The sequence below is a fragment of the Ascaphus truei genome, chromosome 5, assembly GCF_040206685.1.
Source record: "Ascaphus truei isolate aAscTru1 chromosome 5, aAscTru1.hap1, whole genome shotgun sequence".
In the NCBI taxonomy this organism is placed as follows: Eukaryota; Metazoa; Chordata; class Amphibia; order Anura; family Ascaphidae; genus Ascaphus; species Ascaphus truei.
In genome coordinates this window covers 128,192,967-128,213,498 of record NC_134487.1, presented here as the reverse complement: position 1 = coordinate 128,213,498, position 20,532 = coordinate 128,192,967, and the positions used below count along the sequence as shown (strand labels likewise).

Here is a 20,532-nt window from a genome sequence, read left to right as displayed (position 1 = left end):
AGTGTACTTTGGGGCAGCAGGGAGCCTACAGCCGAGTGCAATTTGGGAGCATGGACTTAGCTAAATATTATTTGCGAGAGGTGGAGAAAAAAAATGAAATAAAAAAGAGAAGACTAACTTAACATCTCAGCAACATGCTTTTGGGATCAGAACTATGGTAGTGCCCTCTTACAAATCATGCAGTGGTAAATCCACTAATAAAAAGCTTCTAGGGGTAGACGGCAAAATAAAAAATTAAGTTTCTCTTATGTCACCAAATGTCCCACGTTACCCAGGAAAGTTCTGTTTTTTACAGGTCTGTAGAAAACAGGTAAAGAATACTGTAAACAACTGATTAAAATACAAAATATCCCCCCCCCCCCCCCCATATAAAGTACCTCAGTTTAATTTTTTAGAGCAGCACCCAATTTTGTTTCCACTATATTGTTGGATCAAGTAAACCTGTCCTGATTGGTTGCTTGAAATAATTTATTTAATATTGTTGCACTTTTTCAATCCCAGCACAGTCCCATTTTTTTCCAACATGCTGCATACTTTTCTTAGGAAATGATGTAGAAAAGTCTTGGAAATGTTGGTAAGGAGGCGGCCACAACAGCTAAGTGATTTCCCATCAGGCCTGAGAGCGCGGTAAAAGTATATGGGGGCGGACATTTTTGCCGCCCCCAAATTTTGCTGCCCTAGACCCGGGCCTAATGGGAATTCCGCCACTCGGTGTGGCAAATAGATGCTTAGCCAGAAGACAGGAGGTAAAAGCGGCACTGCCCAGGGCTGACTTTGCCAGCTCAGAGAGGGGAAAATAAATGTGCTGTGCCTCAGGCTCAAACCCAGCCAAAGATTTTTCTGTAGATCTGAAGAATGAACCATCATAAATGTTTGTAAATGTAAAATGTTAACATGTACAAGACCATTGGCCATCAGCACCACATGTTACCAGCTGCTAAAGGGTTACCTGAAATAGCATCAGGATCTGTTCCATTCTGCAGGCTTCTTAGTTTTGTACTAATTAGATCCAACAATGCAATAGGTGTCTGCATGAAAAGATAGATACACAGAAAAAGCATATTTGTTATATGCATGTATAAACTGAAAATATAAATAATTTGGTTATCTGGGAGGTAATGAGACAAAATGGCTGCTTGCATTACAAAGCAGCAGCTGTTGAGAACAAGAAAGTTTGGTCGATGTGCTATCTATATAGCGGAAAACAAAAAATATTGGCTACAAAAATTTCATTTTTGTAAATCGGGGGTAATGAATAAATAGTTTAATTACAAAGTATTGGGTACGAGCAGAATGACAAACTACATTAAAGACCCCAGAGTTTAAGGCCTCGGCCATGTTTACCGCTTGCTGGCGGAAGCGTGCTGACGCGCGCTCCCGCTCAGCACTGAGCCCCTACAGCCGCAATTAGAGCGGCTTTAGTAGGGGCTCACCTGCGCTTCCGCGCGCTTGCGGAAGCGCAGGTCTTAGGGGAATTTAAAATTCCCCCGCTTGCCGGCGCGACAGGCCGGTCACGTGAGCGGTTCGCCCAATGAGGGCGAACCAGCTCCGTGACGTCACTGGCCCGCCCCCGGCCAGTGACACGCCCGCCCCCTGATGGCCCGCTGACAGCGCGTGCGGTAAGCAACCGCAAGGCCAGGGAAAGCACCCGCTTTCCCTGAGCCTCAGCGAGCAAGCAGGGAGCCTGGCCGAGGCTTAATAAAACATTTAGCTGAAAAGGACTATTTTGCATAAATGACAGTCACTATTTTGTCAAATGTTTGCTATGCTCGTTCTGGCTAAACTGTGTGCAGACGTATAAATTATTTCTGTTTTTCCCTTATCAGGAATATTTAAAAAAAATGTTTTAAGTTTACTAAACTATACATGTTTTGATTTTCCTCCATTTATTTTTCATCTCGACACCTCATGGGGAATTTACCAGCATTTCTGCGTTCTTCTCATCATCTCCTTGAACAACTTGCCCCTTGATCCGATTCCCTCAAATTTCCTCTGCACCATCTCTGGCACACTAAGCCACACCCTAACACATTGTAACCTCTCACCCCTCTGGCACATTCACATCTTCTTTTAAACATGCACTCATCACACCCATTCTAAAGAAACCCTCTCTTGACCAAACCTCCCTCTCTAACTACCGCCCTCTCTCTTTTCCCATTTTTGTCTCCAACCTACGTGAGCGACTTGTATGCAACCGCTTGACTCACTTTCGATCTTCCCTGCTTGTGTCTCTGCAATCTGGATTCTGTCCTCTACACACCACTGAGACAGCATTAACAAAAGTGGCCAATGACCCAGCTAAGTCTAAGGGTCACTTTCCGTACTAATTCTCTTGGATCTCTCTGCTGCCTTCGACACTGTTGATCACCTCTTCTCCCCACTCCAATGGCCTCCATAACGCAGCCTTCGCCTGCTTCATGTTCTACTTATCCAACCGCTCCTTCAGTATTTTCTTCTCTGGTGTCTCCAACTCGTCACTCCCTCTATCTATTGGCGTCCTACAAGACTCTGTCCTTTGCCTTGTGCTCCTCTCACTCTACGCCTCTTCTCTTGGTGAACGAATACAATTTTTTAGCTTTCACCATCATCTCTATGCTGATGAAACACACATTTACCTCTCCTCCCCTGACCTCTCCCAACTGTCTCTCTGCAATCTCCTCCTGGATGCCCAACTGTTAACTTATGCTGAACATGTCCAAAACAGAGCAAATACTCGTTCACCATTCCACTGCCAACCCTACACCCAAACTCTCCCTCACTGGTTAATAACAACAATCTCATCAACACCTCAAGCCCGCTTTCCAGGGGTTATCTTGGACTCTGATCTCTCCCTTGTTACTCACATTCGTGCCATCTCCACCTCTGAAACATTGCCAAGATATTGCCCTTTTCTTACTCAAGATGCAACTAAAATCGTAATTCACCCATCTTGTCCCGCCTTGACTACTGCAACCTTCTTCTAGTTGGCATTCCCCTTGTCCGCCTGTCCAAACTCCAATCCATCCAAAACGCTGATGCCAGACTCGTATACCTCACTCACTGCTCCACTATGTAAATCCTTACACTTGCATCCCAAATCATCTAGAATAAAATTTGAAATCCTTGCTCTGACTTACAAAGCTCTCAACGATGCTGCCCCCCCCTTCCATCTCAGGCCTTATCTCCTAAAATATCCCTCAACGCACCCCTACGTTCAGCTCATGACATCCTTTACCTCCTACCTTACCACCTCCCCACTCCTGCCTGCAAGACTTCTACCGTGCTGTCCCCTCTCTCTAGAATCCCCTACAACGTACCATCAGACTCTCCTCCAGCTTTTAGACATTTAAAAACTCTCCTTTTTAAGGAAGCCTATCTCCACCCCACCCCTCCCCCCAACCAGCTATGTGGCTGGACCAAACTCTACGCTATGTAACACCCCCTAACATCTCCACCCTCAAACCTTAATAGAATCAGTTGTTTGGCTGGACCATATTCCATCCTGAGGCATAGCAGCCACTTTACCTTCTTGTTTCAACATTGTCTAATTCCCTCTAGAGTGTAAGCTCTCACGAGAAGGGCCATCATTACCGTCCGTATCTGTCAGTGCACGTTTGTCCTTATTAGTATGTAATTATCAAATCTCTGTATCCCCATTGTACTGCGCTGCATAATATGTTGCCGCTTTACAAACAAACAATAATATTTTAGTTTGCTGCATAAGCACTGATTCTTTGGGGACCCTTAACATGATCCCCTATTGATTTATTTGTAATGTAACTATAAGAACTTTAGCCTTGGTAGGAGTTATTCGTTAAACTCCCATATGTATTTTATATTCAGTGGTATTTAGTGTTAAAATTTGGTTAGGAGACAGAATACTTAAAAAAAAAAAAAAGATTTAAAGATAGACATCTACAAATTGTTCCTTGATCGTCACAGATCACAATATTTCATATTTACCTTAAAAAGTTCGCTGTAATTTTCCATCAAAAACACGGTCAATTCCTCACTTTGAGCTTTGGATATTGCTTGATTTTGAACAATGACTTTGGTAAAAGTCCTAATCACCATAATTTTATTATCAAACTGTAAAACAAAAATGAATAGTGATTAAAAAAAAGTTAAGATGAATATGTGGAGAAAACAATAATCATAGCATGGTGTATTAAACATTACCAGCAATATTGTTTTATACTAGCAATAATAGTACAGAACCTGCATAGCCATCTTTGTCTTTTACTTATTTCTTCCTTGTGTCAGCCTCCCACGTCTTCTCTCTGTTATAGACATCACTATCATCTCCATTCATTAGGCCTACAAGTCATGTTTGCTTCTTCCTTCTCCTTCAGTCACATCTGCAATGCTGCTAAACTACACCGCTCTCATACCAGATGCAACCAACCTTTCACTTAATGTCTCAACTACTGCAACTTTCTCCTGGACGATCTTGTACTGGTCACTACTCCAGCCCATAAAAGAGACTCCAGCCTTATTTCTCATGTTTGCGATATAGGAAAGGACAGTGCCATGGAGATGTGAAGTCCTCATCTTCTACACACCCTTCCTATCCTGGCTCATTCTTACTCATAACCTCCCCTCTCTAATGGCTTCAAGACGTTTCCCCTCTACACTCAAAGTCGCCCCTCAGCGTTCCTACATTCAAAAGGAGCCCGAAATGTCACTTCTTTGAGAAAGCCTATGAGTCTCTCTCCTGGCACCCTGGCCCATTCACATGATGCTTTTACCATGGTGCCAAGAGATAGAAGGCACATCCCAGTCCCTTTGCCCCACTATACCTTGTGTATCTACACTTTTTAAAGAGACAGTGTGACCTAGGACCAAAGTGGAGTGTAGCATGTTTAAGAAGTTACATGTTGGTGATAAGTTATATAAAGATGATTTATAGATAGGGATTCTGATTTTTTGTATTTATTTTCGGTCAAATCGTTGTTTTTCTGAGTTGATTTTATTAAGAAAATAACGAAGAGGAAAAAAAAAAAAGGAATTGAGAAGTCTGAATGACAAAATCATGGACTGATAGGGTTCTAATGTAACCTCATTACAAACAAGTCACATCACAAAATAATACAAACTAATAAAGAAGCATTTGTAATGAGGCACATTTTTTGTTGTTCGTTACAAATGGTGTTTTTAAACATTTTTTTTAATAAGTTTCTATTTACCCCCAAAATACGAACTGAGCAATCACACAAACAAACACACACACACACACACACACACACACTAAAAAAAATTAATACTGTAATACTTTCCTTTACACAACATCCTGTAATTCAAGTAGACTGAGGTTAGGTTGCTTTTTCTGAGCAAGTTTTATTTTGTGAAAAGAAGCTTTCAATTCAAAATAAGAGTGATATATACTGGCATATTACCATCATAGTGTTTCCTAGTTACGGATCTGTGGACTAGCATCGGCCCGAAGATCCAGATTATTTTCTCATACCTGTTTTTGGAGCTTGTAGCTGTCCGTTTCAGATGCCGTTGCCATGAATGTCAGTAATCTGCGAAGCTCCTCTCTTGCTTTTGACACAAGCAATCTTAGATAAAGTTGTAGAGCTTCTAAAGCTTGGGTTCTTTTTCCACACTCTGCAAGAAGAAGTCACATACAGTAATGCACATATTAGGATTCAACACATACATGGGCCTTATAGGATGAAATAAGTATATCACAAAAACACCACAGAGCTTTAAGGCCACCTTTCCAAGAACCGTACCAAAAAAATTACAAACTCAATCTGAAAACACAGCAAATGAAGAGCCTATTTCCCTGACGAGATCTTATCTTAGCTGGGTATAGCTGGTTGCAGTCATTACTGATGTTGTACGGGATTTTGATGTTGTAACAATTCCAGTGAAAAGCAGTTTCATTCCCTCCATCTTTTACATTTGGTTTACATGAAGTTCTGAACATGATATATATCACACCACACCTCTGTCTAGTGAAGTTATTCCCACCGTAAAGGCAGACTGCACCCATGTTAGGACATAGCCTGAAAGTGTTTAAATATACATATACTACAGCAGTCCTACAAACTGAAAATAATAATGATAATAAAAGAAGAGCCTGTGTGTCTGTCAGAACCATAGCTTTTGGTAGTGTTTTTAGGGAGCGCAGAATCATATACAGAAAATAGAAAAAAAACATAAGAAAAGAACCATAGCTGGACAGCAGCCAGACCCTAGGGGTGTGCACCTGGGTGTTATTTTTTATTTTGGGATATTTTTGTTATCCTTCTACTGTACCAGCAAAGCAGCCGATTGGTCAGTTTCTCAGCGCAAGGCTGCTGATTGGCCACTGAGCTGGCGGCCTGCCGGACATTCCTTACAGGGGAGAGCACAGACGGGGGACGGGGAGAGAAAGGGGGTGAGAGAGAGAGAGGTGGGGGGAGGGGGGTGTAAGAGAAATAAATGTGGAAGGGAGAGGATTGGAGGGGGGAATGTGAGAGATGGAGATGTAGGAGAGGAAGGCCACTAATGGGGTGTGAGTCAATGAGGGTGGATGTCACTAGAATTTTTGCTTGGGCGTTTCAGTGACCGGGAGTTGGGGGTGCAGCCTCACTCACTGCAAGGTGGAATTATTGATCAGGTTAAAGACAGCGCCATTGACTGATTCAGTTTCTGCAATGGAAAAAGATGACTTCAGAATACTGTAACCTGTGCAAAGCCGGAACGCAACGCAAGACCTGCTTTCCCTCCCTTTTTTCAGCGAGCAAAGAAAATATAAACACTAAGTGTGTCATGGACCAACAATAACGATTTCTAAGCCAGGCATCTCAACAAGACAACGATAATGTCAGGAAGAGAATGCAAAAGAGATGGTAGAATCCATTGTTCCGCTGAATTATGAAGACCGGCACATATTCAACAAGCATTTAAGTGACAATACATAGTTTGTCATCTAACCAAATTCTGAATACAAATAGCATAAACTATATTTGGGATAAAACACAATAATAAATAAATAAGAAAGTTTTGATTAAAGTGCTCTCACCCAAGAGTTCAATAATGCCTATAAGAAGTTTGAGAAGTCGACTGTCCAAAAAGGAGTCTCGCTCTTGATTGTAATATTTTGCAATTACGTCAAATAGCATTTTTTTGTACAAGTCCACTTCTTCGCCATGGGTGTTACTCTGGGGCAATTGCTGACTTAGCATCACAATCTGTTGATCTGGAAAATACTCTAAACATTCAACAGCTGTGGCAAGCCATCTGTCCAGCCTACAAAAGAAAGCGTACAGTTAACCTGCTAGAGGACCACAAATTCCAAGCTCTATTATTTAACAATCAAGTGAACGCACGGAAAAATATGCTTTATAACCATTATTACTACACAAAGTCACTTCTACATAATGTAAAATTTTTTTTTTACTATATATATTTGGGTGTGTGTGTTTACTAATCTATTTGACTTTAGTAACTTGTTATTGCTGTGAAAAAGGGAATATTTTTGCTGATTTGGAGAGCATGACTCAGGGGCAAAAAACAAACCTACTTTTGGTAGGAGGTTGAGGAGGAACTTGTGGTTACCATGTACAACTAGAGGAAAAGGAAATATTGTGCGAAAATGTTCCTATTTCCTCTATGTCCCCGTGGTAGGCAGTACTTAAAGGAACATACCAATACAGTTAGGATAGGCAAGAGGAGACGACTGGCTACAAAACATTTCTACCAAACTTGGCATTTGCTGATGCAGACAAATTCAGAGGCAGTGTTTTTATAAAAAATAGAGGTATAGGTTTCTATTCTGCAAATCTTTTTTTAAGTGAAACTTCTATGCTGGCACCTACCAAATGAAAATTTTCCTGGGAGTAAATCGCCATCACCCATCTCCCCTCCTCACAGCATCTCTGTGACCAACCAGACTCCGGCCTCATCCCCCGCAGGTACATCATCACCGGCTCCTCCTGACTGCACTGTGCCACTGGGAGGGCTTACGGGAGATGCCTCCCCCCACAAACCGCCACACGTGGGAGACACCCGCTCCCCCCTCTCGCAGACTCACCACCGGCTCGTCCAGACTGCACTGCTGGGACAGCGTGTGTGAAGTCCTCTCCCCCTACCTGACACACTGACACACGTTACTATACATTGTGCTGCAGGATCCTCTGACCTGAAGAAAACTTTTTCAAATGAATGGAAAATAAAAACTTTTAAAAACAAAGCTCAAACAAAGCTCACACACTCAATCCAGTTACTATAAATATAGAAGTGCAAATAGCTAAAACGGGATGTGTGCTGAGCACGTACGGTCTAAATCAAACTTCTTTGCGTTTTGTTACTGAAATTGTGTTTTGATTTTTAATTAAAAAAACTACCATCACAAATACAATTTCTTTGATAAAACAGTGACAAAAGACGAAGAAGTTTCACTTAAAATGCACGTGCTCGGCACACACAACGTTTTTTTCATAGATGCTTGGGCCAATTATTCCCATAATGCCGCTTTGGCCCTTGTCGAATGGGTTTAACATCTAAGGGCCCGTCCTCCCCTGCTTCTTGATATACAAGGTGAATACAATGTTTGATCCATCTTGCAATCTTATCTTTTGGCATTATTTGGCCTTTCTTCTGGTGTGAAAATATAATGAATAGTCGACCAAATTGTGCAATCATTTATCTGCGTCATTTGCTGGCTGAGGACAAAATTATAATATATAATGATCACATGATTTAAATGAAAACTGGACACCACTTTGGATCTAAATTGAGGAATTGTTTTCATCCCAATTTTATCTGCATGAATATTGAAATACAACATAAGAGCTTGAAATTCACAAACATCCCCCCGCCTGTTGATGTAGGACAATTCTGTTGAATTTAGACAGGATTCTTCATGGTTGGCTGATCTGAGAAATGCATTATCCCTTGGAAAATAGCCCTTTATGTCCTGCAAGACCATTTGGCATGGAGACCCTGCTGTAGGACTCCCAACCAGCAGAGCTGGCATACGAGATCAAGACATCAACGTAGCAAGTTTCTCACTCTGGGAGAGAAGTTTGATTGTTTAGTCCCCATTTTGGGACCTTGCCATCTATTCTGATAGCAATTGTTGTAAAGAAAAAATGTAATCTTGCCCAGGGAATAACTTCTACTGTGTCGAAATATAATTAGAACCTTGTCACAAAGGAAGCCGTATACTGGGATACCTGAAGTCTCTTTCATAGCTCTACCTCAACACAGAAGTAAGAGTGCTAACCATTTAAGTGCTGGCTACCACAGGGGAAATATCAGTCAAAACAATTCTCTATTTCCTTTAAGGCCATAATCACTGAACTATAAACTATTCCTGTAGTAAACCATAGGTATGAATAATGCAACTGTCCTTTGTTCCTGCTGCAACAGATCCAACCCTAACATCTCAGTAAGCTCTGCTCCCGAAAGCCTCCAGAGATTTAAAACCCGAAGCCTTTTTTGCTCTACCGCAACACAGCCTTAAGTTAACCCTTTAAGTACTGGCTAACATGGGGACTTGGAGAGAATTTTAATACTATGTACATTACAAAAAAACCCTGGTGTTTTGGAACAAATATTTCTCATTTAAACGGGAGTACCCTATGGACGTACATTATACTTCCTTAGGGTTGGTGCCAAGGTCCTTATGATCAGTCCAAATGCGATCTAAATTGAGGACCCTCCTCTTCCGTTCACAGCCCCGTAATCACGTCACATGATTTGAATTATAATAAATAATAAAAAAAATCCCTAGCTTACTACACCCAAAGGTAATAAGTTTGATGTGAAATACAAAATACTTGTTAGGGCTACATGATATCCCAGTTCTAATTTACCTTATATAAATTACCAATAGTAATGTGCTAACTGTTTCTATATTCCAGTAAAAGATTGGCTGAAAATAGACGCACTGTTACTTACTTAGGCAAATGCAGAGTCTGAAGGATCTCTCTGTCCAGGAATGTGTTGGAGACAATAAGATCACAGAAATAGTTCTTGTGATCGGTTTTCAATGGAGACGCCAAAACGTCCTCCAGCACAGGAACGTGGATTAACTGGAGAAGCCGTAACATAATCTGCTGTTTCCATACATTTTCGATATCTTCAAATAAAAATAAAAAGAACATCAAATGTACATGTGGTGTTTACCAAACCTATCCCTACAATTATTGATCACCATGTGTTACTTAAGCTCGTAGAACAGTCGGCAAAGCAATTATCAAAGTTATGGGTAACGAATTTGCCAAGACAAGAATTTCAATAAATAAAATGTTTACACCTTATTGTTTTACAGTTATTGTTGTACCGTGCATCTCGTTTTTTTGTTGACAGTCACTTTAGTACGTGCCTTTTTGCATGTTCCTAGATACTGGACGAGTTCTCCATTCGTCCATTTTAAATACAGGGAGTTGTTTATAAGATACTTACTTTTACAGCTTTAATAAAAGGACATACTAGCTATTAAACAATAGCATGTTAATTATTCAAATGTAATGAACACTGTTTTTTAGGGAGGGTTTATATAAAAGGAATCTGAGAACTCCATGAAGAAATAAAATCTCTTAACACAAATTAAATTGTGTATTTCTTACAGCTAAAAAGGGGCCTTCATTACAGTGTAACATACAGTTAAAAAAATAGAATAAAACACAGACGCCTTATAAAAGACTGACTAAGGCATCTCCAAAGAATAAATCATGTTAAAAGATTATCTCTTTAGACCACTTTGTGCACTATATGTTGGCAACTTGTTGCATTATCTATCCCTGGTACGCTCATTCATTACCTACGGATTTGTCTGTTATATTTTTGCCATGCACCAACATAATTTTTGTTATAGCGCTTCACACAGATATCTCCTAGTTTACCTTTTTGTGAAACAATGCTGCTTGGTTTAGTGAGCACAATGTTCAGATGTGCATTGGGATGCTGACAGATACCATGCAGCAGTTGCTTTAGCTTCTCATCTGCGGTGTCCAGAGCTGATGGATTGCATATAGTTGAAGCATATCCAGATCTGTTTATAAAGAGAACAACTGGTTGACAGAGGTCTGTGTAGCAGTACAGCCCAAAACGTGGCCATGTTAAATTGACTCTCTTGCCTGACACAGCAGAGGTTGCGATACAGGTTCACTGGCTCTTTGAATTGTGGGATAGACACAGATGGTTACGACAACACAGCTGCTAGAAAGCTACAGCTAATTTCATAGCAAAAATGACAAATCATGGAATGTTATGCGCTAGACTGACAAAAGTTAAAGAAATTATTAGGTGAACATGCAAAGATGACGTAAGAAAATAGTGAAGTAAATATACAACTCAAAAATGGAAAAAGTGTCACTTTCACAGATCATGTAGTGACAGAGAGGAAGCACAAGAGGGAAACGTGGAACGTCAGAATTCCTCTTAGCTGGGGGGGGGGGGGGGGGGGAAGAGCGGCAGCAGGGTAAGGAGAGGGTGGCCAAAGTAGGAGGGCAGCTCACAGATCAGAATTCATTCTGGAATACCCCAACGTTTCATATTTACACTTTCACTCCATTTGCTAAAGATGCAGCACCACTTAGCGACGTATAGTTCAATACATAGACAATGACAACTAAACTGGTATGCTTTCTTGAGAGCTGCTAAATTCCTTTCTGTTCTTAGAGCAAAAGTATTGCATACACTTTTAAAATGGACTTTGAACTCCACCCTTGTTTCTGCTTAAAAAAAAAAACAAAAAAGTTCTTAAGTGTGCTGTAGCAGCCTCCCGGAAAGGTCCAAGTATAAATAAAATAATCTACAGGATTTGGCTAATTCTGCACTACGAAAATAAAAAATAAAAATCACAGCAGACCTTAATGATAATATGCATAAATTCAGACCGGTATGGGAGTTGTGGCTGAGTAATATCGGGGAGCCTGGGCAAGAACCACCGACACCCGAGCTCTAGGGGTGCAGAGTGTTGAGTGGTGACAGGAAAGGTGGATCAGATTGCGCTGGGCATGTACGCCTACTTGATAAGACAAGCACCCAAAAGGTCTAGTAATTGAAATTTCTGCCCAATAGGGCTCAAGAATGGGCAACAAAGAAACCCCTTGTGAATGAATAAAAACAAAAACCTAGCTGAGATATTTCACTTGCATAGTTGATCTATCCTCTGATGTTTTGTATAATCTCCTTTCCCCTTTTTCTTGATTTCTGTACTCACCCCAGCTACATTTTTTATTGCATTACATGTATGTAAAACTGTTTATTTTGGATGCAAATAAAAATCAAGTTTAAAAAAACAAGTTCTTCTGCAATCATACACAGCATCTTTACTTTTCAATAACACTTCAACAGTTGGTTACCAGAATCTAAAGCTCAATAACTTGGGTGATTGCCTATCAGAAGACTTAGGCGGCGTCCATGCTGCCGAAGACTGCGCAGAGGCGTCCGTACGCGGCACAATCACATTGCCTTAAGGTATTGATCGCACACACAGACCGTGCGGGCGCACACGTGCGATAGCAGGAGGGAGCACGCGTTGCTGAGGCAAGTCATACGAGCGGTTCGCCCAATGAGGGCCAACCAGCTCTGTGATGTCACACACCCGTCCCCGACGGCGCGTCTACCATGTCCTGAAAACGCACCTGCTTCACACGGGTGACATCACGCATGCGCATGCCTCTGCGCAGACGAAGGCTGTATGGACGCAGCCTTAGGGAATGGAAATCAGACTGTGGCCATTCTTCAAATTAAGATAGCCGAATGCAACATTGAATGCGTCGGCAAGCTCATTAGACATAATCGACTATATTTACAAAGCGGTGCTATGCCATCAAACACACTCTGGTACCGATTGAGACCTTATATCCCATGCACTTGCACCGCTTGGTAAATATGGAACTGTCCCTTCCACCCATAACTGAACCAATTAATGCCTTATCTACCGTAAAATAGGTTTCCTAGAATAAGAAACAACAAACCTGGACAGTCTCTTCACTTTCCCGCTGAGTTTCTCTCCTGGTGAGAAACAGATTGCCTCCTTGGACTCCAGAAACCTATAATAAATATTACTGCTGTCCTCAAACGCAAGTTCTGTTTCAGTCTTAAAGAGCTTTGCTCCAACAGGCCCAAAAACGTTGTGATCCATGAGTGCCTGGCACAGATGGACTCCTTTAGTCCGGGAAATATCTTGGCTGCTTAAGTGCATATTCTGCATAAGATGACAAAGAACCACATCCACTGCATCAGAACCTGTAAAGCAATTAGCGTATGTCCGGAGATGCTGCCGCCGGCTTTTTACTTCCACCTGCGTTTTCAACGCATGGATGATACTGTTCCATAACTGGGTGGCCTGGAAAGGACCAGTATGACCTATGAGAAAGCAAAAGGGTTGAATATTGAATAACCTCTAAACATGGTCAGTGTATCATTGCGGCAACTATGCTCCGTTTACAAATGTAAGTATTCCAAGACTGGCAGGAAATGGAGAGAATACAGTTCCAAGCACGACTTCACAGCAAGGACCACCTCCATCATGTCTACTTGGTATACGTAGACTAAAAAAAACAATCATACTACAGTATGCCTGTAACCAGAACGGACAAACTTAAGCAAATGAACTTCAGGAGAAATATGATTTTATATATGATTCTATCAGGTACCTCAAATAAATTATATTTAAGGTTAAGGGTTGCCGTTTAAAAAAACAATTGTACATTTTAAAGGGAAAAGTACTGACTTTAATGAGAAGTCTCAGGCGCTTCTGTGGCTAAACATTACTGAAACTGACCCCACGTACTGCAAGTAATACGGACTGAACATAAGACCAGGCAAGTGTATATCTCACAGTACCCGTCTGTACAATATTCTATTAGTACTTAATACATCCATTAAAGGAGCAAGCCAACAGGTGATTTTTTGGGGGGGATTTAAAAAAAATATATATAATTGAAGCAGGGGGTCTTTGGAGCAGAACCCCATTCATTTCAGCTCCACCTGCTTCCAGAGATTCAGACCTCCATATGGGGTGGGGGCTGCGTCTCCTGCTCAGCAATCTGGGGTTTAAAAGTTTAAAGCTCCCGTGTCACGTGGGCCAACAGGAAGCCACATCAGATGACATCACGGCTTCCTGTTGGCCCACAGGGTGCGTGCATCTTGAAACTCCATTACATGACCCATGCTAGCCGAGCAGAGCCAGGTAACGGCACCGCTTACAGAGATCTGTATCTGAGGGTTAGTGGGTTCAGCTACGGAGACCCCATGCTTCAATCCTATGTTAAACAAACAAAAAAAAAAACACCTGCTTAGATTTCCTCTTTAATACACAGAAAAAAAGAGTGGTGATTAGTTTCATTTGGTCATTTGTGGAACTATATCTTTAAAGGTAGTTGATATGTTTTTAAGAAGTAAAAACCAGGAGATTAATCCAATATGTTTCCATTATTTATGAACGTTTTCCTGTCTGTATTTGAAAACATTAGAACCTGAAGTTTGGGGTAATATTCATGTTTGCCTTTTCATTTTCCTGTCCTGGGTCGCCTTTCTTATTGGTTATTTGACATTCTGGGTCATCCATAAATGTGATTATTTTATGGCTGAGGTGCAAACAAGATTAACAGTGCCCTCTCCTCCCAATTACGACTACCTGTTGTGATCCACAATGGCAATTCACAAACCTTTAAGGATTATTTCCTAATGCTAATAATGGTATGATTATTTTTTATTATGTTTTATAATTTATCAACTAGTTTAAATCTAGTCAAAACATTACTGACAAATACATTCAGATGTAAAAGCTTCTAGGAGGTTGAACTTGATGGACAAATGTCTTTTTTCAACTTCATCTACTACGGTGACAACCAATATTGATTAGCCTTAGGAGAGGCTGATCGCTTTGGAAACGATCCATGGAAGTTAGTTAGTTGGACCCAAGAGGACGCTAGACCCAAGGGTAGAAACGAGGGGGCGCCACGTGAAGGCAGGGTTGTCGATTGATAATGAAAGGCTCTATATTAGCATCAATTATTCTTTCTCCCTCTCCCCCAACCTCGGTTCTAACGAGGCAAGTCGCAAATTTACAATAAATTCCGAAATTAGGCAAGGGGGCATTTTGTCACCAACTTTATTCAACATTGGAATCGATGCTGTCCTGACAATAGCATTGGATAATCAGTCGGGAGGTGTGATCATTTATCCAAATAACTTTGTACTGACTGATTTAACATTTGCTGACGACATTGCTCCGATCGCAGACGCATTGGACTCGTTACAGGGCATGGTGGACCGAGTGACAAACGAGGCCCCTAAACTAGGCCTAGTTTTGAGCAGTAGTAAATCCAAACTTTTAATGTGCTGCAACCACCTAGTTGACCCAATGATCCACATTCAAAATGAGCCCATCGAAACGGTAGACCACTTTAACTACCTTGGAAGCAATGTTACCGGAAATGGAGACATCTCATCACAAATAAACGCTACAATCAAAAAGCTACAACTGCGTGGGGCTCACTTAATAAACTTTGGGCCAGTAAAGCTAGACGCTTAAAGACAAAAGTCCGCATTTACAAAGCTGTTATTCTACCGACTTTATTATACGGTTGTGAAACCTGGCCGGTAAAGGTGAGACACCAACTTAAACTGGACTTATTCCAAAATCGGTGCCTGCGCCGACTAAAAAAAACCCAAATATACTGATAGGACGTCCAATGCTGACATTCGACGAAAATGCGACGTTTCCAAAAATGTGTTACCCATTATAGAACATAGACGGTGGCGTTGGTTAGGCCACACATTGCGGATGCCGACACATAAAATAGCAAAAATAACCCTAATGGCTGAACCTGGTCCGACATGGAAACGACCGAAGGGTGGCGTTAGGCTTACAACATTGAGCTACTTTAAGAGAAAAGCCGAGGACCTGGTTATGCGCCCTTTCAACCTTAGCCGAAGAGTATTTAATGAAGACTGGTTATACCCAGCAGTGGGATTCAGCCGGTTCGCATCGGTTCGTGCGAACCTGTACCTAAATTTTCCACAGTTCGCAGAACCGGTGCGAGAAGGGAGAGAGCAGAGCTTCTGCTAAGGGGCTGGGCAGCTTGCTGCATCCTGATTGGCTGCTGCTGTGTAATGCAGCCAATCAGGAGAAGGTGGCAGGAGCATGCGGTAGGGCCGAAGACCAGAGAAAAAGAGTGCAGCAGGGTCAGGGAGAGAGGCGAGGGGGGGGGGGTCAGGGAGAGAGGCGAGGGGGGGGGGTCAGGGAGAGAGGCGAGGGGGGGGGGGGGGTCAGGGAGAGAGGCGAGGGGGGGGGGGGGGTCAGGGAGAGAGGCGAGGGGGGGGGGGGGTCAGGGAGAGAGGCGAGGGGGGGGGGGGGGTCAGGGAGAGAGGCGAGGGGGGGGGGGGGGGTCAGGGAGAGAGGCGAGGGGGGGGGGTCAGGGAGAGAGGCGAGGGGGGGGGGTCAGGGAGAGAGGCGAGGGGGGGGGGTCAGGGAGAGAGGCGAGGGGGGGGGGTCAGGGAGAGAGGCGAGGGGGGGGGGTCAGGGAGAGAGGCGAGGGGGGGGTCAGGGAGAGAGGCGAGGGGGGGGGTCAGGGAGAGAGGCGAGGGGGGGGGGGTCAGGGAGAGAGGCGAGGGGGGGGGGTCAGGGAGAGAGACGAGGGGGGGGGGTCAGGGAGAGAGGCGAGGGGGGGGGTCAGGGAGAGAGGCGAGGGGGGGGTCAGGGAGAGAGGCGAGGGGGGGGTCAGGAGAGAGGCGAGGGGGGGGTCAGGGAGAGAGGCGAGGGGGGGTCAGGGAGAGAGGCGAGGGGGGGGTCAGGGAGAGAGGCGAGGGGGGGGTCAGGAGAGAGGCGAGGGGGGGGGGTCAGGGAGAGAGGCGAGGGGGGGGGGGGTCAGGGAGAGAGGCGAGGGGGGGGGGTCAGGGAGAGAGGCGAGGGGGGGGGTCAGGGAGAGAGGCGAGGGTCAGGGAGAGAGGCGAGGGTCAGGGAGAGAGGCGAGGGGGGGAGGTCAGGGAGAGAGGCGAGGGGGGGGGGTCAGGGAGAGAGGCGAGGGGGGGGGTCAGGGAGAGAGGCGAGGGGGGGGTCAGGGAGAGAGGCGAGGGGGGGGGGTCAGGGAGAGAGGCGAGGGGGGGGTCAGGGAGAGAGGCGAGGGGGGGGTCAGGGAGAGAGGCGAGGGGGGGGTCAGGGAGAGAGGCGAGGGGGGGGGTCAGGGAGAGAGGCGAGGGGGGGGGGTCAGGGAGAGAGGCGAGGGGGGGGGTCAGGGAGAGAGGCGAGGGGGGGGTCAGGGAGAGAGGCGAGGGGGGGGTCAGGGAGAGAGGCGAGGGGGGGGGGGTCAGGGAGAGAGGCGAGGGGGTGGTCAGGGAGAGAGGCGAGGGGGGGGGTCAGGGAGAGAGGCGAGGGGGGGGTCAGGGAGAGAGGCGAGGGGGGGGGTCAGGGAGAGAGGCGAGGGGGGGGTCAGGGAGAGAGGCGAGGGGGGGTCAGGGAGAGAGGCGAGGGGGGGGGTCAGGGAGAGAGGCGAGGGGGGGGTCAGGGAGAGAGGCGAGGGGGGGGTCAGGGAGAGAGGCGAGGGGGGGTCAGGGAGAGAGGCGAGGGGGGGTCAGGGAGAGAGGCGAGGGGGGGTCAGGGAGAGAGGCGAGGGGGGGTCAGGGAGAGAGGCGAGGGGGGGTCAGGGAGAGAGGCGAGGGGGGGTCAGGGAGAGAGGCGAGGGGGGGTCAGGGAGAGAGGCGAGGGGGGGGTCAGGGAGAGAGGCGAGGGGGGGGGTCAGGGAGAGAGGCGAGGGGAGGGGTCAGGGAGAGAGGCGAGGGGGGGGGTCAGGGAGAGAGGCGAGGGGGGGGGCAGGGAGAGTGGCGAGGGGGGGGGTCAGGGAGAGAGGCGAGGGGGGGGGGCAGGGAGAGTGGCGAGGGGGGGGGTCAGGGAGAGAGGCGAGGGGGGGGGTCAGGGAGAGAGGCGAGGGGGGGGTCAGGGAGAGAGGCGAGGGGGGGGTCAGGGAGAGAGGCGAGGGGGGGGGTCAGGGAGAGAGGCGAGGGGGTTGGTCTGGAAGAGAGGCGAGGGGGGTCTGGAAGAGAGGCGAGGGGGGTCTGGAAGAGAGGCGAGGGGGGTCTGGAAGAGAGGCGAGGGGGGTCTGGAAGAGAGGCGAGGGGGGTCTGGAAGAGAGGCGAGGGGGGTCTGGAAGAGAGGCGAGGGGGGTCTGGAAGAGAGGCGAGGGGGGTCTGGAAGAGAGGCGAGGGGGGGCAGGGAGAGAGGCGAGGGGGGGCTGGAAGAGAGGCGAGGGGGGGCTGGAAGAGAGGCGAGGGGGGGCTGGAAGAGAGGCGAGGGGGGGCTGGAAGAGAGGCGAGGGGGGGCTGGAAGAGAGGCGAGGGGGGGCTGGAAGAGAGGCGAGGGGGGGCTGGAAGAGAGGCGAGGGGGGGCTGGAAGAGAGGCGAGGGGGGGCTGGAAGAGAGGCGAGGGGGGGCTGGAAGAGAGGCGAGGGGGGGCTGGAAGAGAGGCGAGGGGGGGCTGGAAGAGAGGCGAGGGGGGGCTGGAAGAGAGGCGAGGGGGGGCTGGAAGAGAGACGAGGGGGGGCTGGAAGAGAGACGAGGGGGGGCTGGAAGAGAGGCGAGGGGGGGCTGGAAGAGAGGCGAGGGGGGGCTGGAAGAGAGGCGAGGGGGGGCTGGAAGAGAGGCGAGGGGGGGCTGGAAGAGAGGCGAGGGGGGGCTGGAAGAGAGGCGAGGGGGGGCTGGAAGAGAGGCGAGGGGGGACTGGAAGAGAGGCGAGGGGGGGCTGGAAGAGAGGCGAGGGGGGTCTGGGAGAGATGTGAGGGGGGGTCTGGGGGAGATGTGAGGGGGGGTCTGGGGGAGATGTGAGGGGGGGTCTGGGGGAGATGTGAGGGGGGGGTCTGGGGGAGATGTGAGGGGGGGGTCTGGGGGAGATGTGAGGGGGGGGTCTGGGGGAGATGTGAGGGGGGGGTCTGGGGGAGATGTGAGGGGGGGGTCTGGGGGAGATGTGAGGGGGGGGTCTGGGGGAGATGTGAGGGGGGGGTCTGGGGGAGATGTGAGGGGGGGGTCTGGGGGAGATGTGAGGGGGGGTCTGGGGGAGATGTGAGGGGGGGTCTGGGGGAGATGTGAGGGGGGGGTCTGGGGGAGATGTGAGGGGGGGGTCTGGGGGAGATGTGAGGGGGGGTCTGGGGGAGATGTGAGGGGGGGGTCTGGGGGAGATGTGAGGGGGGGTCTGGGGGAGATGTGAGGGGGGGGTCTGGGGGAGATGTGAGGGGGGGGGTCTGGGGGAGATGTGAGGGGGGGGTCTGGGGGAGATGTGAGGGGGGGTCTGGGGGAGATGTGAGGGGGGGGGGTCTGGGGGAGATGTGAGGGGGGGGTCTGGGGGAGATGTGAGGGGGGGTCTGGGGAGATGTGAGGGGGGGTCTGGGGAAGATGTGAGGGGGAGTCTGGGGGAGATGTGAGGGGGGGTCTGGGGGAGATGTGAGGGGGGTCTGGGGGAGATGTGAGGGGGGGTCTGGGGGAGATGTGAGGGGGGGTCTGGGGGAGATGTGAGGGGGGGGTCTGGGGGAGATGTGAGGGGGGGGTCTGGGGGAGATGTGAGGGGGGGTCTGGGGGAGATGTGAGGGGGTCTGGGGGAGATGTGAGGGGGGGGCTGGGGGAGATGTGAAGGGGGGCTGGGGGAGATGTGAAGGGGGGCTGGGGGAGATGTGAAGGGGGGCTGGGGGAGATGTGAAGGGGGGCTGGGGGAGATGTAAAGGGGGGCTGGGGGAGATGTGAAGGGGGGCTGGGGGAGATGTGAAGGGGGGCTGGGGGAGATGTGAAGGGGGGCTGGGGGAGATGTGAAGGGGGGCTGGGGGAGATGTGAAGGGGGGCTGGGGGAGATGTGAGGGGGGGGCTGGGGGAGATGTGAAGGGGGTCTGGGGGAGATGTGAGGGGGGGTCTGGGGGAGATGTGAGGGGGGGTCTGGGGGAGATGTGAGGGGGGGTCTGGGGGAGATGTGAGGGGGGGGGTCTGGGGGAGATGTGAGGGGGGTCTGGGGGAGATGTGAGGGGGGGTCTGGGGGAGATGTGAAGGGGGGCTGGGGGAGATGTGAAGGGGGGCTGGGGGAGATGTGAAGGGGGGCTGGGGGAGATGTGAGGGGGGGGCTGGGGGAGATGTGAGGGGGGGTCTGGGGGAGATGTGAGGGGGGTCTGGGGGAGATGTGAGGGGGGGGCTGGGGGAGATGTGATGGGGGGCTGGGGGAGATGTGAAGGGGGGCTGGGGAGATGTGAAGGGGGGCTGGGGGAGATGTGAAGGGGGGGCTGGGGGAGATGTGAAGGGGGGCTGGGGGAGATGTGAAGGGGGGCTGGGGGAGATGTGAAGGGGGGCTGGGGGAGATGTGAAGGGGGGCTGGGGGAGATGTGAAGGGGGGGCTGGGGGAAATGTGAGGGGGGGGGCTGGGGGAGATGTGAGGGGGGGTCTGGGGGAGATGTGAGGGGGGGTCTGGGGGAGATGTGAGGGGGGGCTGGGGGAGATGTGAGGGGGGGCTGGGGGAGATGTGAAGGGGGGGCTGGGGGAGATGTGAGGGGGGTCTGGGGAGATGTGAGGGGGGGGCTGGGGGAGATGTGAGGGGGGGTCTGGGGAGATGTGAGGGGAGATGTGAAGGGG

At 48.1% G+C, this 20,532-nt stretch overlaps 1 protein-coding gene across 1 annotated transcript in view; it reads right to left on the bottom strand.

Moving 5' to 3' along the window:
* Positions 1–20,532, bottom strand: part of DEPDC4 (DEP domain containing 4) — a 29,254-nt gene that overhangs the window by 2,820 nt on the left and 5,902 nt on the right. The window contains exons 2-8 of the mRNA XM_075600694.1: positions 12,906–13,296; positions 10,824–10,972; positions 9,877–10,057; positions 6,995–7,221; positions 5,447–5,589; positions 3,943–4,068; positions 950–1,028 (exon numbers count right to left, since the gene is read on the bottom strand). Coding sequence (XP_075456809.1) covers positions 950–1,028; positions 3,943–4,068; positions 5,447–5,589; positions 6,995–7,221; positions 9,877–10,057; positions 10,824–10,972; positions 12,906–13,296 — 1,296 coding nt within the window. The remainder of the gene's footprint in view (positions 1–949; positions 1,029–3,942; positions 4,069–5,446; positions 5,590–6,994; positions 7,222–9,876; positions 10,058–10,823; positions 10,973–12,905; positions 13,297–20,532) is intronic.